The sequence below is a fragment of the Hetaerina americana genome, unplaced genomic scaffold (assembly GCF_022747635.1).
Source record: "Hetaerina americana unplaced genomic scaffold, ioHetAmer1.1.p SCAF_2, whole genome shotgun sequence".
Classification (NCBI taxonomy): domain Eukaryota; kingdom Metazoa; phylum Arthropoda; class Insecta; order Odonata; family Calopterygidae; genus Hetaerina; species Hetaerina americana.
In genome coordinates this window covers 35,964,289-35,978,852 of record NW_027286763.1, presented here as the reverse complement: position 1 = coordinate 35,978,852, position 14,564 = coordinate 35,964,289, and the positions used below count along the sequence as shown (strand labels likewise).

General features: G+C 37.2%; 1 protein-coding gene across 1 annotated transcript in view; it reads left to right on the top strand.

The window, feature by feature from the left end:
• Positions 1–14,564, top strand: part of Dhc98D (Dynein heavy chain at 89D) — a 180,058-nt gene that overhangs the window by 125,677 nt on the left and 39,817 nt on the right. Inside the window, exons 49-54 of the mRNA XM_071585493.1 lie at positions 47–204; positions 1,674–1,789; positions 2,579–2,774; positions 3,062–3,238; positions 3,791–3,964; positions 5,780–5,989. Of these exons, the coding sequence (XP_071441594.1) occupies positions 47–204; positions 1,674–1,789; positions 2,579–2,774; positions 3,062–3,238; positions 3,791–3,964; positions 5,780–5,989 (1,031 nt within the window). The remainder of the gene's footprint in view (positions 1–46; positions 205–1,673; positions 1,790–2,578; positions 2,775–3,061; positions 3,239–3,790; positions 3,965–5,779; positions 5,990–14,564) is intronic.

Sequence of the window (14,564 nt, the reverse complement as noted above, 5' to 3'; positions counted from 1 at the left end):
GTTTTTATAAGTTTGTGAATATATTTAATTATATCCTGAACTCAAGGATGCGGAGTGTTTGAAATAACACTTTCTCGTGCATATGGCGAGCTACAACTGAAAGAAGACATGAAGAAGTTGTACGGCAAAGTCACTGTTGAGAACAAACCAACTGTTTTTCTCTTCACTGAGTCACATGTGGCTGAAGAAGGTTTCTTTGAAACAGTAAGTTTTAAGAATTTTTCTGGCTCCTAGATACATTATCCCAAGTATTATTTAGGTGAGGATTAATATTAATCAAAATACTTGGTAGTTCCATGTAGGAATTTATTGAATTGAGGTTTTAATAACCTCCTGTGTGGAATGACCAAGTATTTCCATTACTCATTATGAATAAGTTCCACAAAGTAATGCTGGCAACCATCAATATGAGTGAAAATTTAAAAGGCTTACTTCTGTTTTGTCGCCATACTTATTTTAATAGCAGAGATAGCATATATAGTAAAGCAGAAGCTGTGCTAGCACATATAATGTTGCTCATTGCCAAATAGCTTGGAATAAACTTGTCATGCTGATTTTAAAGCTAGAATTACTCACAGCTATTTGTCATCCATTTCTGATATTCTTTCAGTTTTACATCTTCAGTTGTATATTCAGTGGCAATGATATTTTCTGATAACTATGGACAAACATCATTCTGTCATTTTTGCATAATTATTAGATCATTGGATCAAATGTACCTGATAATGGTTTTATATAATATTCTTGTAGGCAACATTCAACTGATGTACACTACTACCCCTTGTATCCATTCCATAGCTATTAGCAGACACTTCCTAATTGTACATACTATGTAACAGTTTTCAGCAACTACACTTTTTGGAGCATTTAACTCTGAATTATTGAGTTTAGTGTTAAGGAGTAATATTGATGTAAAGCAATGAGATTTCCTTTAGTTTGAAAGTATATTGTGCACATGATGGCTTTTAGTATGTTGGAGGTTATTCTTCATAAAATATGAAGTAACTGCATCATTCTATTAATAGCAAAAGGCTGCAACCTTCTGGTCATATGAACTTTTTTAGCATTTAATTTCTATCTATAGATTGATTCATCACTAGCAAATGAGTGGAGGTACTCACTGGCTATTTCTCTGGCTTTCAGGCGATAGTGTTGGTATTCTTAACAAAGAGGGATAATGATTTTTAGCAAATATGGTTTCAGAACTAACCATATTAATCTTAATCACAGTCATGTTTCTCTTGGCCAGCAAGCATTTTCTTTATTTAATCTTCCAGGTTTATATGGTTTACCCCATATTTATTAGTTGTTGTACCCTGTGTTTACTAATTGTTTTACCCTCTATCTGTTAATTGAAATTATTACAATTTCCTTGGTATTATAGATAGTTAATTCAGTCACTTAGCCAAATCCATGCTAGTTTATTTCATGTTTTGGGGCTTTTACACATATGTTTTGAAATTTATAAAATAATGGGGAAACTTTCTTTGCTCCTCGTGATTTTCCGATGTGAATGGTTTTGGACCATTTCTTCACAAACTTGAAATCAGATAATAATTTTCAACAAAAATCAATGTATTTGATTTTTTAGTGGTGTAGTGTAGTATGTTAAAAAATCCTCCAGAAATGAAATAATTCCTTAAGTCAACCATAAATATGTATCATATTTTCAGATAAACAATATCCTAGCCACTGGCACAATTCCTGCTCTGTTCAGTGATGAGGAGAAAGATGAAATTATCAATAAGCTACGACCAGCTGCTCAAGCACAAGGCTGTTCAGTGACCAAGTATGTGTTGTGCTTTGATACATTTTATGAATGAATGTTTTTTATTGAGTTTTACAGTTTTCAAAGTTGGAGTTTATTTTGATTTTGAGAAGTTTTTGTATTTTACTTCTAATTTATAGTTATCATTTCCCCCTACAAGTATTGTATACATTCACTTACTAATTATCATTCTTATTGTTTAGTACATATGACATGTGCAAATATTAGGTCCATGCACGAGTGTGAGACTTCACATCAGTATGCACTGTTACTTAATCTCTTTTGATTGTAAAATATTTTTGTTATCTCTTTGCTGGCCAGAGTACTCATAATTTTCTTCCATAAAGCTAAAGAAAGTAACATCTAGTCTGGAGATATTAGGATATTACCTATCTTAACCATAAGATTAAATCACAACAAATGAAATATGCCTGTTACGAGACTTGACTGGCATCTCTAATGTATGTATTGTGTGCCCTGTACTGCACAGTAGAACCTTTATGTTCAGTCTTAGGCATTTAGTAGATATTCAGTTGTGTAAATGCAAGAACTATTGAAATACATAAGTCATTGGTGGTTATGAAAGTATTCAGCATTATTAAATATACCATTTAGATTCTTAAGAATTTAAATTTTCTGTCCTGCATGACTTTGTATAAATACTTCAACTTGTCATTTTTGAGAAAAGGGTGATGGTGTTTGATAATCTATCCTTATGTCATCCATCTTTCTTATAATAATAGCAATTAACACAAATTTATATCGATGTACATTCATTTTCATAAAAAACTTTTGGATCTATTACTGCAGGGAGGCTGTATGGCAGTACTTTTGTTCCCTGGCACTGGGAAATCTCCATGTTGTATTATCCATGTCTCCTGCTGGGGACAATATGCGTACAAGGGCCAGAAACTTCCCAGCTATTGTTGGAAATACTGTAATTGATTGGTTTCAGCCATGGCCACAGCAAGCGCTTCTAGCTGTCGCTCGATTATATCTAGCAGAGGTTTGTGTTGCATAGAATAATTAATTATGGGCAGTCAAATAAAAACCAAACACCCACCATAACACGCAGCCCATTAAAAGCTAGGAGCTTGCTTTTTTCATATTGATACTGCCATTGCTGTGGTAGGAGAACTGCATAGTGACAACTTATATGCGCACGCTGTTGTTGGGTTATGTCCTTGGTGCACGGACTAGTTGTTGTACCTGGTATTCGGTTTTCATTTGACTACTCCTCATGCTTAAATGTTCTTTCAAGCTAATTCATAAGAATTTTTATTTTTATTCCAGAATGTCAAGATTCCAGAAAACCTCCGTAAAACAATTGTCTCCCATGTTGTGCATGTACACCAGTCGACATTGAATTACATTGTACAATTTGAAATGAAATTAAGAAGAAAAAACTATGTCACACCAAAGCATTACTTGGATTTCATCCTGAATTATTTAAGTCTTCTTAATGAAAAGGTAATTTATTTGTAGTTGGGCAGCTGTCAGTAAAAATTAATGATGGTCTTTTAAATGTGTGACAGCAAAGATAATGAAAAATAATGCATATTTTTCATTCCTTGGGACTCTAATTGCTTTGTAATCTATCAGTCAATAGTGTCTATTGCAATTGCTAACCACTTAGTGATGAACTAATGGTTTTGCTATTCCACATAAATTTAATATTGATTTATTTCACTGATTGAGAAATTGTAGTTCAAAAATTTCAGTATAAGGCCTTTTTAATTTAAATATATTGCTCATACTTGTGTGAATAAATTGATAGTTTATCTTTATTTTGCTATAATCATGAATGTGATCCTCAGCATTGTGAGATGCTTCATTAATAAAATATGAAATTACCCTTTAAAAATCTTTTTCCTATCATTCTCAATTTTGCATTAACGCACATTTTGCATCAAGTCATGTTAAATGTATGATTCTGTCAAACCAAGACACTATAAGATAGTGTAGGATTTACAGTTATGAATTTCACGAATACAATATTTCTAATTACTTTTATGTCAATAGGATAACTTCATTGTTTCCCAATGTGAGAGGTTATCTGGTGGCCTAACAAAAATTGATGAAGCTAGCGTTGAACTGGAAGTACTAAATAAAAAACTAGCTTTACAGAGAATTGCAGTTTCAGAGAAAACAGCAGCTTGTGAAGCCCTCCTTGCTGAGATTTCATCTGCTACAGCTGTAAGTTTGCTAAAACTATTTTTTTTGCCTCTTTCATGTTTTATATGGTCAGCATTTTGGCAGGTTAATAGACAATGGTATTTTAAAAGGAAGATTTAAAATCCTAAAATCACATCTACCTTTGTTATAATGACTTGAATTTGATGACTTGATATCAGTGACATGTTGAAGTATCAAAATTTTGAACATAACCACTTGTTGTGTTTAATTCAAATCAATTGTCCCCAATATTTTGACTGATATTAGTGCTAAAATGTGCAAGAAATAGAATCAAATACATATTAGTGAACATTATAAATCCTGAATCTACCAAGGTATTGATTTCTCCATTTGAATTTTCATCTTCATTTGAAAAAAATACTGGAATGACTCATTCCAATCACATTTGAAAGGTTAGCAGTGAATTCTTTCTATAAGAGGCATGAACTAATGACCTTTTATAAATTTCTCCATGAAAGTCATATGCACAAGTAATACACCTGGATTACTGATGATGAAGAGGTAGCATTATACTAGGTTTAATAAACCTACGGTATCATACAGTTGAAACTGGTTAACACCTAATGGCAGATGATTTGACAAATTAACATGATAATAACAATTCATGAAAAATTTTAATGACAAATAATATTTGTTCATAATATGTTTTGTGTAGTTTTAGTTCTTGACCATTTTGATAAAACACCTTTTTGCAAATCCATCTCCATGTTTTCAATGTGAAAATATGTTAATTAATTAAAACAGTGTACTTGTAGATTACAAACCCAAATATAAATTTGTGTCAACTAAACACTGCAACACAAGTCAGTGATTTTCTGCCAATTTTAGATGATTAGGTAGAAATGTACCTAGGGGTTTCAATAAAGAGTGATCATACATTTTTCTTTGTGCAATAAGCTGTACAAACATTTAATTTGATGTTATATTGTTTGCTTTACATTCAATAACATATAATTCAATATATATATATATATATATATATATATATATATATATATATATATATATATATATATATATATATGTATATTATATATACATATATATATATGTGTGTATATATATATATATATAAATAAATAAATAAATATATATATATATATATATATATATGTATATTATATATACATATATATATATGTGTGTATATATATATATATAAATAAATAAATAAATATATATATATATATATATATATATATATATATATATATATATATATATATATATATATATATATATATATATATGTATATATATATATATATATATATATAACAAATTCCACTGATTTGACTCCATGAGCCTGACTTCTCAGTTCCATGCCTTTGGCAGCTGTGTTGATGTGCTGTCTATTGTGTACTACAATAAGAAAAATAATCACAAATGATGATAAAGTAAAATATTGTTTTCCCAGACCAATTAACATAAATCACTTGAAAAGCAAGAGAATATCTAAAAATCACAAAACTAAATTTTTAACTAATTGGAGTCAGGTATGAAAGCATGAGAAAGTTAGAAATAAATGACCAAATCAAGTAACTATAAATGAGAGAGTAAAAATTGAGGGCGCATGGCAACAATGAGGGGGTAATCCTAGTTGAAGAATCACATTAGGGAGACAGGGCAAGAGAAAGAGGAACCTCACCTCTAAAGAAAGGAGTGCATTCTTTTCCATGCAAACAGACTATAAAACCTTGGCTTCCATCAAACTTACTCTGTTTCAATTGATTATCTTAGCATTGATTTAATGGAAAATGCTCAAATGAATTTATGACTTTACTTCTATAAATACAATTCTCAATTTCATTCAAGGAAGCCACTTCCAAAAAGGAGATTGCTGTGGAGAAAAGCTCACAAATGGAAGAACAGAGCAAGGTTATTAAGAAGGAAAAGGCTGAGGCAGAAGAGGCCCTAGCTGAGGCACTTCCAGCTCTAGAAACAGCGAGAATGGCTTTACAGGAGCTTGAAAAAGCTGATATCACTGAAATTCGTTCCTTTGCCACTCCACCAGAGCCAGTGCAGGTGAGAATATTTTATAATTGCAAAAATAGTCATTGTTTTAATGGCAATTATTTTCCACATTTGAATAATGCTGCTTGTTGATATTACTAAATAATTTCAGAAATCTCTTGGTTATTTTAGCATGATGAAGTACTATCTTCCTGTTAAGTTTAGACACAAAGTAAGCATTTTCTCAGTCTATAGTTCATCATATTCATGGCGAAAATTATTGAAAGCCTTTACTTCACTCTCAAAGGAGTACCAACTTCAATAGGGTGGACTTGTAAAAACATCTCCTTCACTTTGGATAATGACAAAGATCAATATTGGATGTGGCATTTGGAAAAAAAGCCAAAAAACTGCATCCAGAATTCCCATGATAGGAACCTCTATATAGGTTCCTATCATGAAACATATGGGCTCCCATGATAGAAACCTATGCATGGGAACCTACATATAGATTTTCATATCTCTCTTGAGATATTTTATGTGTCATACAAAATCACCCTCTAGACAGTTTTAAAATTTTGATCATTAGCCACATATAAACTTGGATCAACTAAATATTCAAATTTAATCAGTTGATGCATGAAACTTAACTTATAAAATTATGGTCATATTTTTTTGTATTTGTCTAAGTATTTTTGCAATTGAAAATAATTAATAGTGATTAGAGGTTTATAAATAATCTTAAATTTTAGATATCCTTATATTGCATTTGCTTAATACCATTCATTCAGAGATATACATGTTTTTAAAACAAATTTCAAAGGAAGAAAAGTGCAAATGTTCCTGAGAAGTGGATGAAAAACCTTATGTGAAATGTATATACAGTGGGAGTAGGGTAGTTCTAGTCATTCTGACAATTTAAATGTTTTTTGTTGGAATTATTCATTGTTTGCTTTGGATATAAATGCAGGAATTGTGGGAAGATTCATTACTTCTTGATATTTAGGTCTCTATTTAATATGAGTTAATTTTTCCAAGCAATTTTATTTTTATGTATATCATTAGCATGTTCATAGAACTTCCAAGAAATGATTTGAGAGAATGGCATACATCTTGCAGACTCATTTAAGATTAATACTTAAGTTGGGATGAGTGTAAATTGGCCACTTCATCGCAGTAAATCCTCCTATGGACTACAACCTTGATAAGGTGGAAGGGCTTGTGTGATATGATGACCCCTATAGCTGTGTAGGTGGGAGGAATGATAATTACTCCTGGTAGGGTTACCCATAGGTCGAAGGTTAGGAGCCAGACGAAAGTTAGTCTGAGTAGAATCTGTTCCTCAGTGAGGTGGTTACAAAGGCATCTGACCCCAGTGGGGTGGCCATTGAGTGATGGTGGCACATTAAAAACACTAATGAGGAAGGCAATAGGAAACCACCTCAATTATTATTCCCAGAATTGCTATGATGGACTGTTTGAGGTCTGTCCAATAAAGATGTGAACTGAGGCCATAAAAAGTTTATTTAGCAATATTTAGTCTACATCAATTTTGTCCCCTTCAAAGTACTCTCCATTTGTTGCTATGCACTTATTCCATCTCCTTTTCCACTGTTTAAAGCACCCCTGGAACAAATTGAGTAGCTTCAGGTGTGATGTGGTGGAAGTCAAACATAATGAATAACTGATGTAGGTACCTGATGCGAGGTACCTGATGATGATGTAATACATCGAAACCCGGACGTAAAATAAAAATAAATTTTATCTAGTGGAAAAGTGCTTTGATCAGTTATTCACCCTTGGAAGTCCTTGGCAGTTAGCCTTTTTAGTTTTCTTGTTGTTTCTTACTTTATTGCATCCACATCTTCCCAGTGGGGTTCCCTCATCACATTTGTGCATTTTGGGAATGGGAAAAAGCTGCAGGGGGTGAAATCTGGTGAATAAGGAGATGATCAAGGATGGTGATTGAATTTTATGCCAGAAACTGGTGAACAATCAATGCTGAATGTGCAGTTGCATTGTGATAGTAGAGGATCCATCCATTGCCTTGAGTCACATATGGTTGCACATGATACATGCAATCTCTCAAGTGCTTGAGAACTGTAATGTAGAACTCAGCATTTACTGTTTGTCGTTCAGGAAGAAATTCATAATGAACAACACCTTCAACATCAAAGAAAAGTAGAAGCATGACTTTGATTTTTGATTGGCTTATTATTGATTTTTTGGTTTGATTTAATCCATTTGAAAACAGATATTTTCTTCAGAGCATTATCACCATAAATAGCTGTCAACATTTCAGTAATTTCTTGAATTTTTACTGCACTTCACCAAGAACTTGATGTTGATTCGTTGCTCCATGATTTTGCTTATTTCCATTTCTGACAAACAGTAAAAACAAGGACATCAGAAACTAACATACCACCATATGCACAGCTTGACAACCCACCAAACACAGCTGGCTCATTGGGTCTCAGGCAACTAGCACCGCTAGCGGGCGGTGATAGTTGCCTGCAAAACCGACACCAGCTATGCAGAAGACACAGAAGAACACTGAATTAGTTAGAATAGAAGCAATCATGAGGAGATAGAAATTGATAAGGTTTACAATCTGTTTGAGTAATAATAAATATACTGCAGGAAATAGGAATAGATTGGAGGAATAGGAGACTAATCCATGAATTCAATTATTCATTCTGTCGCAAGGGGCGTTCCTTAATGGTGCGACACAAAGGGTATCGGGGAAAGTCAGAGATACCACACCGAGTCTTACCCAAACAATCGTTTATTATACAAAATACAGTTGAAATGCACCATTTACAAAGTTATACGCAATTTATGGATGGCTAGACCCTCAGTACACCAACGCGCGTCCGTCAGGAAGGGGGTATGGCAGGGCGGACGCAGTCACGACACGCATAACCTGGGCAGAGCCCTCGTCCGAAGTTGAGTCAGAAAATAGGACACGCTGTCGCGACAAGCGCAACATAGCCGAAGCATCGTGCCCTACCGGTCACCGCCAGATAACCAACTGACCCTTACCTGGGAAAGGGTGTAGGCAGGTTGGACGCGGTCACGACGAACGTAACCTGGGCGGAGCCCTCGTCCAAGATGAGTCAAGAATAGGACACGCTGTCGCGACAAGCGCAACACTGCCGAAGCTTCGTGCCCTACCGGTCACCGCCAGATAACCACTGACTGCTTTTCGCCCCGCGATCAGGGCTTTTATACCCAACTTAGGAGCATTGTTGTTGGTCACGTGGGAGTTTTGGGGAAAAACCCTGGGGAGGAATACTATTGTTGTTGATCGCTTGGAAACATTGTCGTTGGTTGCTTGGGAGTTTTGGGGAAAACCAGGGAGGAATACTATTGTTGTACACCTGCAACAGTGCGTCGTTGATTGCTTGGGGTGGGTAGTCGGAGGAGCCAGGAAGGGAGAACCATGTCGCATACTTGCGACATTACCCCGGTAGCAAATAAAATCAAGGGTCTAACCATTCCAGGAAAACAACATACACAAATTAAAAATACAAAACTTATTATAGAGCACTTGAACATAACCCGAAAATTTTCAACAGCAAGGTAAGCAGGAAAAGTTTTTCACAATCAGTTTTTCCCTTGAAAACAACAATTTTTTACGACACAATACAAATTTGAGAACAGTGGAGCATTGGACACATTCACCATGTTAAGAATATTATCTTTCTGGTTTCGGCTGACTATTCCTGGCAGGTATTGGAAGCCATCATCAGCTGAGCATCTGGGAGGTAAGGTAAAACTCCCATGACCATTCATTCTCAAAACCTGCTGTCATACCAACGTCCGAGCTTCTCACTGTGAATTGTATAGGGGGCCTTAATTATGTGCACACCACATCTCTGAGCAATTTTTACAAATTGCATTTTGAAATCACTCACCGCCAGGTAAAGTGAATCTGTGGTCAATTAAATATTTTGATCGCCATCTACTGATGGGGCCGGAAAAGGGGTGCGCCTCAAAAATCGTATTTTTCTGACTCCTTTGTTGCATGAGTAAAATGACTAGCAGGGCAATCCTTCCAGAGTGCCGCGCTATTTTAACGTGAGCCACCTTGTAAAGGGGTAAAACATCACTTCCTCAGACGCCCGTAAAGACCAAGCCTGGTGTATTCATTCGCTCCGCTCCCTGGGTTGCCTTTTTTAGGAGACCGGGAGCAGGGATAGAAGGTGTTAACACCCCATACTCGGCTAGCATCACCATAGTATTGAGTCATCTGGCTTCATGGGATAGCTGGGAAGAGTGCCGGGAGAGAGGGACAAAACTAATTTGTTACAGAGTGAGAAGTTCTTCGGTCTGCAGTACAGCAGTGGCCAATCCTTATCACCGGCCAATTGAGCAATCTTCTTTAAGATATATTTGACTCGCGCATCTTGTACCTGCCAGAAAATGCAACCCCAATCTTCTGTTTATTGAACGATATACTTTTCCCGTAACGAACCATAAAATCAAGGCCTAGAAGACCGTCATAGCTCGTTTCCCCCAAATCCACTACTAAGACGTCATGGGGATATAATTTATCTTCGATCAAAAATGGCACGCAACTCTGTCCAATGATTGGTAAGGGATGACCTGACGCGCTTCGCACTCGAGAATTGTAATCAGAAATCTTTAATTGGCCAAACGGAAATTTTTTATTATTAATGATGGTAACGGCTGCTCCCGTGTCCACTAGAAAATTGTAATCCTTCCCTAAAATTTTCACTATTATTGTCCATCCCGCTTCTGGAGTGACCGCTAGAATTAAATCTGTCCCGACCTCCCGGTCGGGAGATCGGCGTTTCCCGCCACGATGGGATTTTCGCGCCTCGGGCAGCGTTTGGGAAGATGGCCAGTCTTTTGACAGATGCCGCATATCACGAGTGGGCAATCTGTAGAGAAATGATTTTCATTACCACAATTAAAACACAAAGACGGCCTCGTTCCCCTCTCACTCTGTCTACATGCTCGAGCAATGTGACCGGTTTTACCGCAGCGAAAGCAAACGCGTGCGCCGTGATTATCCTTTGGTGCCCCTCCTTGCACCGGGGGAACCGATCTTACTTGGGAACCCCTCCCGACAGCCTGTGCGGCGTTAATTTGTTCCACGGGAAACTGCCAACCTGCAACATTTGGCGGATTCGCGTGCATCCCTGACCAAGGCGTTATATTTGGAGACGGCGGCCACCTATGGGGCGATTGACACAACCACGCATGAGACTGTTGAGGTGAATTTACTTCTCTATTGACGGCGTAATTTCTGACGCTAGCTTCTTCAACGCTTGCGAACCCTTCTGCCTCAATCAAGTTCGTTGGATTACGCACCAACACAAACCTGCCAATCTCTTCCCTCAGCCCAATTAAAAATTGCGCGAGAAGTCTACCTTCAATCATTCTCTTCGCTGTTTCTGAATCAATCTCGCCCCATGACTCGCGTAGCCTACGGGCGACATTGCGCAATCTGGTTGAAAATTCTGCGACGCTCTCCAGCGGTTTTTGTACACAAGTGTTAAATATTTTTTCTAACATGATTGGAGAGGCCTTAAGGGAAAATCTCCTTTTGAGATTAATGGAAAAGTCCGCGTATGAACCTAATATGTGATGATTTGCAGAGACAAAATCCGCTGCGGTTCCTCCAAGCCGAAGTTGAGCGACTCCTAAGGTCTGTGCCTCATTCCAACCACTAAGATTACTTACAATACGAACGCTTTCCAAAAATTTGTCAACCCCTATCTCATCTTCACCGCTAAACATTGGAATTAAATGAAACTGGCTGCCAATAGCGGCGGTTTGCGCAGCTTCTCCGCAAACATTTTGGGGGCTCGTGCTACTTCCTGGCTGTTCTAACACATTAACCGAAGGTGTGAAGTCGAGTGTATTGCCGAATTTAAATTCAGGGACGGTTCCTTGATAATCGAGAAAAGGGTTATAGTAACCAAGTCTATGAGGGTTAAGGCCATCCATCGCGAAATTTAATCCAATACTAATTACGTTAAAATTTTGAGGGTGCTTAATTAATTTATTTTTTCATACTCCGAGTTTATCCGATACCCACGGTGGGCGCTGGTTGGGCTAATTTTCCGATTTAAAAAGGTACACGGGAACATGAAAATCTATGATAACTATCGCATTCACTGAATAAATTACCAGTCCAACCGTCACCCACACACCTGACACCAATATGTCGCGAGGGGCGTTCCTTAATGGTGCGACACAAAGGGTATCGGGGAAAGTCAGAGATACCACACCGAGTCTTACCCAAACAATCGTTTATTATACAAAATACAGTTGAAATGCACCATTTACAAAGTTATACGCAATTTATGGATGGCTAGACCCTCAGTACACCAACGCGCGTCCGTCAGGAAGGGGGTATGGCAGGGCGGACGCAGTCACGACACGCATAACCTGGGCAGAGCCCTCGTCCGAAGTTGAGTCAGAAAATAGGACACGCTGTCGCGACAAGCGCAACATAGCCGAAGCATCGTGCCCTACCGGTCACCGCCAGATAACCAACTGACCCTTACCTGGGAAAGGGTGTAGGCAGGTTGGACGCGGTCACGACGAACGTAACCTGGGCGGAGCCCTCGTCCAAGATGAGTCAAGAATAGGACACGCTGTCGCGACAAGCGCAACACTGCCGAAGCTTCGTGCCCTACCGGTCACCGCCAGATAACCACTGACTGCTTTTCGCCCCGCGATCAGGGCTTTTATACCCAACTTAGGAGCATTGTTGTTGGTCACGTGGGAGTTTTGGGGAAAAACCCTGGGGAGGAATACTATTGTTGTTGATCGCTTGGAAACATTGTCGTTGGTTGCTTGGGAGTTTTGGGGAAAACCAGGGAGGAATACTATTGTTGTACACCTGCAACAGTGCGTCGTTGATTGCTTGGGGTGGGTAGTCGGAGGAGCCAGGAAGGGAGAACCATGTCGCATACTTGCGACAATTCATGTGTGAGAAGTAATGAGGTGGTATATTTTTAAATCCATTATAAACATTGATTTATATTTAACAAGTGAAAGGTTTTTCCCTATTATCATCAATGAGTTTGGAATAAACAGTAATAAGCTACTGCATGTGTAGTCCATCACCTATCCTTAAGTCATGCTACCACATGACAATTGCACCTTGCCATTGAAAATCAACCCTGGTTTGCTTATTTTAATTGGATAGTAATTTGTGAATTCCAAGTTTCTTCAAGAAAATTATTATAATAGTCCACTGTATATATAATAGATTGCATTAAGATTTGATACAAGTATAATATTTTAGTAAATAACCTCATGCTTCAAATCATGAATGAGGTAAAGAATGGGATAATATTGGGATGATATATTTATTATCATTTCATTTAAAAAAATAAACATATCATTTTGGTTTGGGGAAAAATATGGTGAAGCATTTATCAGCTGCAGTATTATGCTATTTTATAATTCCAGGTATTTGCTCTATCTGAATCTCAACAGCTGATTTGATTAGCTGATTTAATTTAGAGTCATTTATTATTGAACTTGAAATTAAACCACTTGGCTTTTCCACATAGAAAAATTTTTTTATTTACTACCTAGGTTTCATTATGGTATAACATCATCAGGTAAAAATGCAAGTGGAACACAGTATATATAGCTCTGGATGGAGGGGAAGAGGAGGGAGGGAGGAAAGCAAGGATTGGTTGAGGTAGGAAGAGGGAGATTGGTAATACTGATAAATTAGCAGGCTTGGGAGAAGGAATAATACAATGTTGAAAAAAGTTTTGCTTGGCATCAGTTAGTTGGCAGAGGAGTGGGGGAATGGGTAATGCGAACGAGTTGAATGGCACTGGGTAATTAGTCAGGTGATCTAGTTACTACATTGTCGAAAAAGTTTTGCTTGGTGTCAGTTTAGTTGGCAGATGGGTGAAGAAAGTACAATAATGGGAAACGTGATGGTAAAGAAATTCATTGGTCAAAATATCTTCTCCGTAATCCATGTGCTGGAGTATTTCTAATTGCTCCAGCGCATTGAGGCAGCGACCTTTCTTCTCAAAGTGGAGGATTTCAAGGATGAAATTGCTGCCATGGCGACAATCTCTCAGGTGTTTGGCAAAGAGTGATGTGGAGATGTTTTTTCTAAAGCATACTCGGTGCTCCTTTAGTCTCGTCTCAAATCTCCTTCCCGTCTGGCCTATGTATATCCGGTTGCAGTCTTTGCAGAGGAATATTTACACCCCACTCTTGTGTATGGGTTTAACTTGGTCCTTCATGTGGCATAACAGAGTGCTTAATTTTGTCTTACTGTGGAAGGCCAGTCTCACCTTTTCTTTTGGGAGGACTCTTTGCACTTTTCATGACAAGTGGCCAAGAAAAGGGAATCTCTGCCAATCCTTGCTTTCCTCTCTCCCTCCTCTTCCCCTCCGCCCGGAGCTACATACTGCATTTGACTTGTATTTTTACCTGATGAGGTTATTCCATAACAAAACCTAGGTAGTAAATAAAAAAACATTTCAATGTGGAAAAGCCAAGTGGTTTAATTTCAAGTTCAATATGAAGATTTTCCACCAAGTGATGCCAGAAACTGTTTTGTTAATCATTTATTAACTAATTTTTAATTTGATTTGTAGAAATATCATGCTTGGTACATACCTAAAAATAA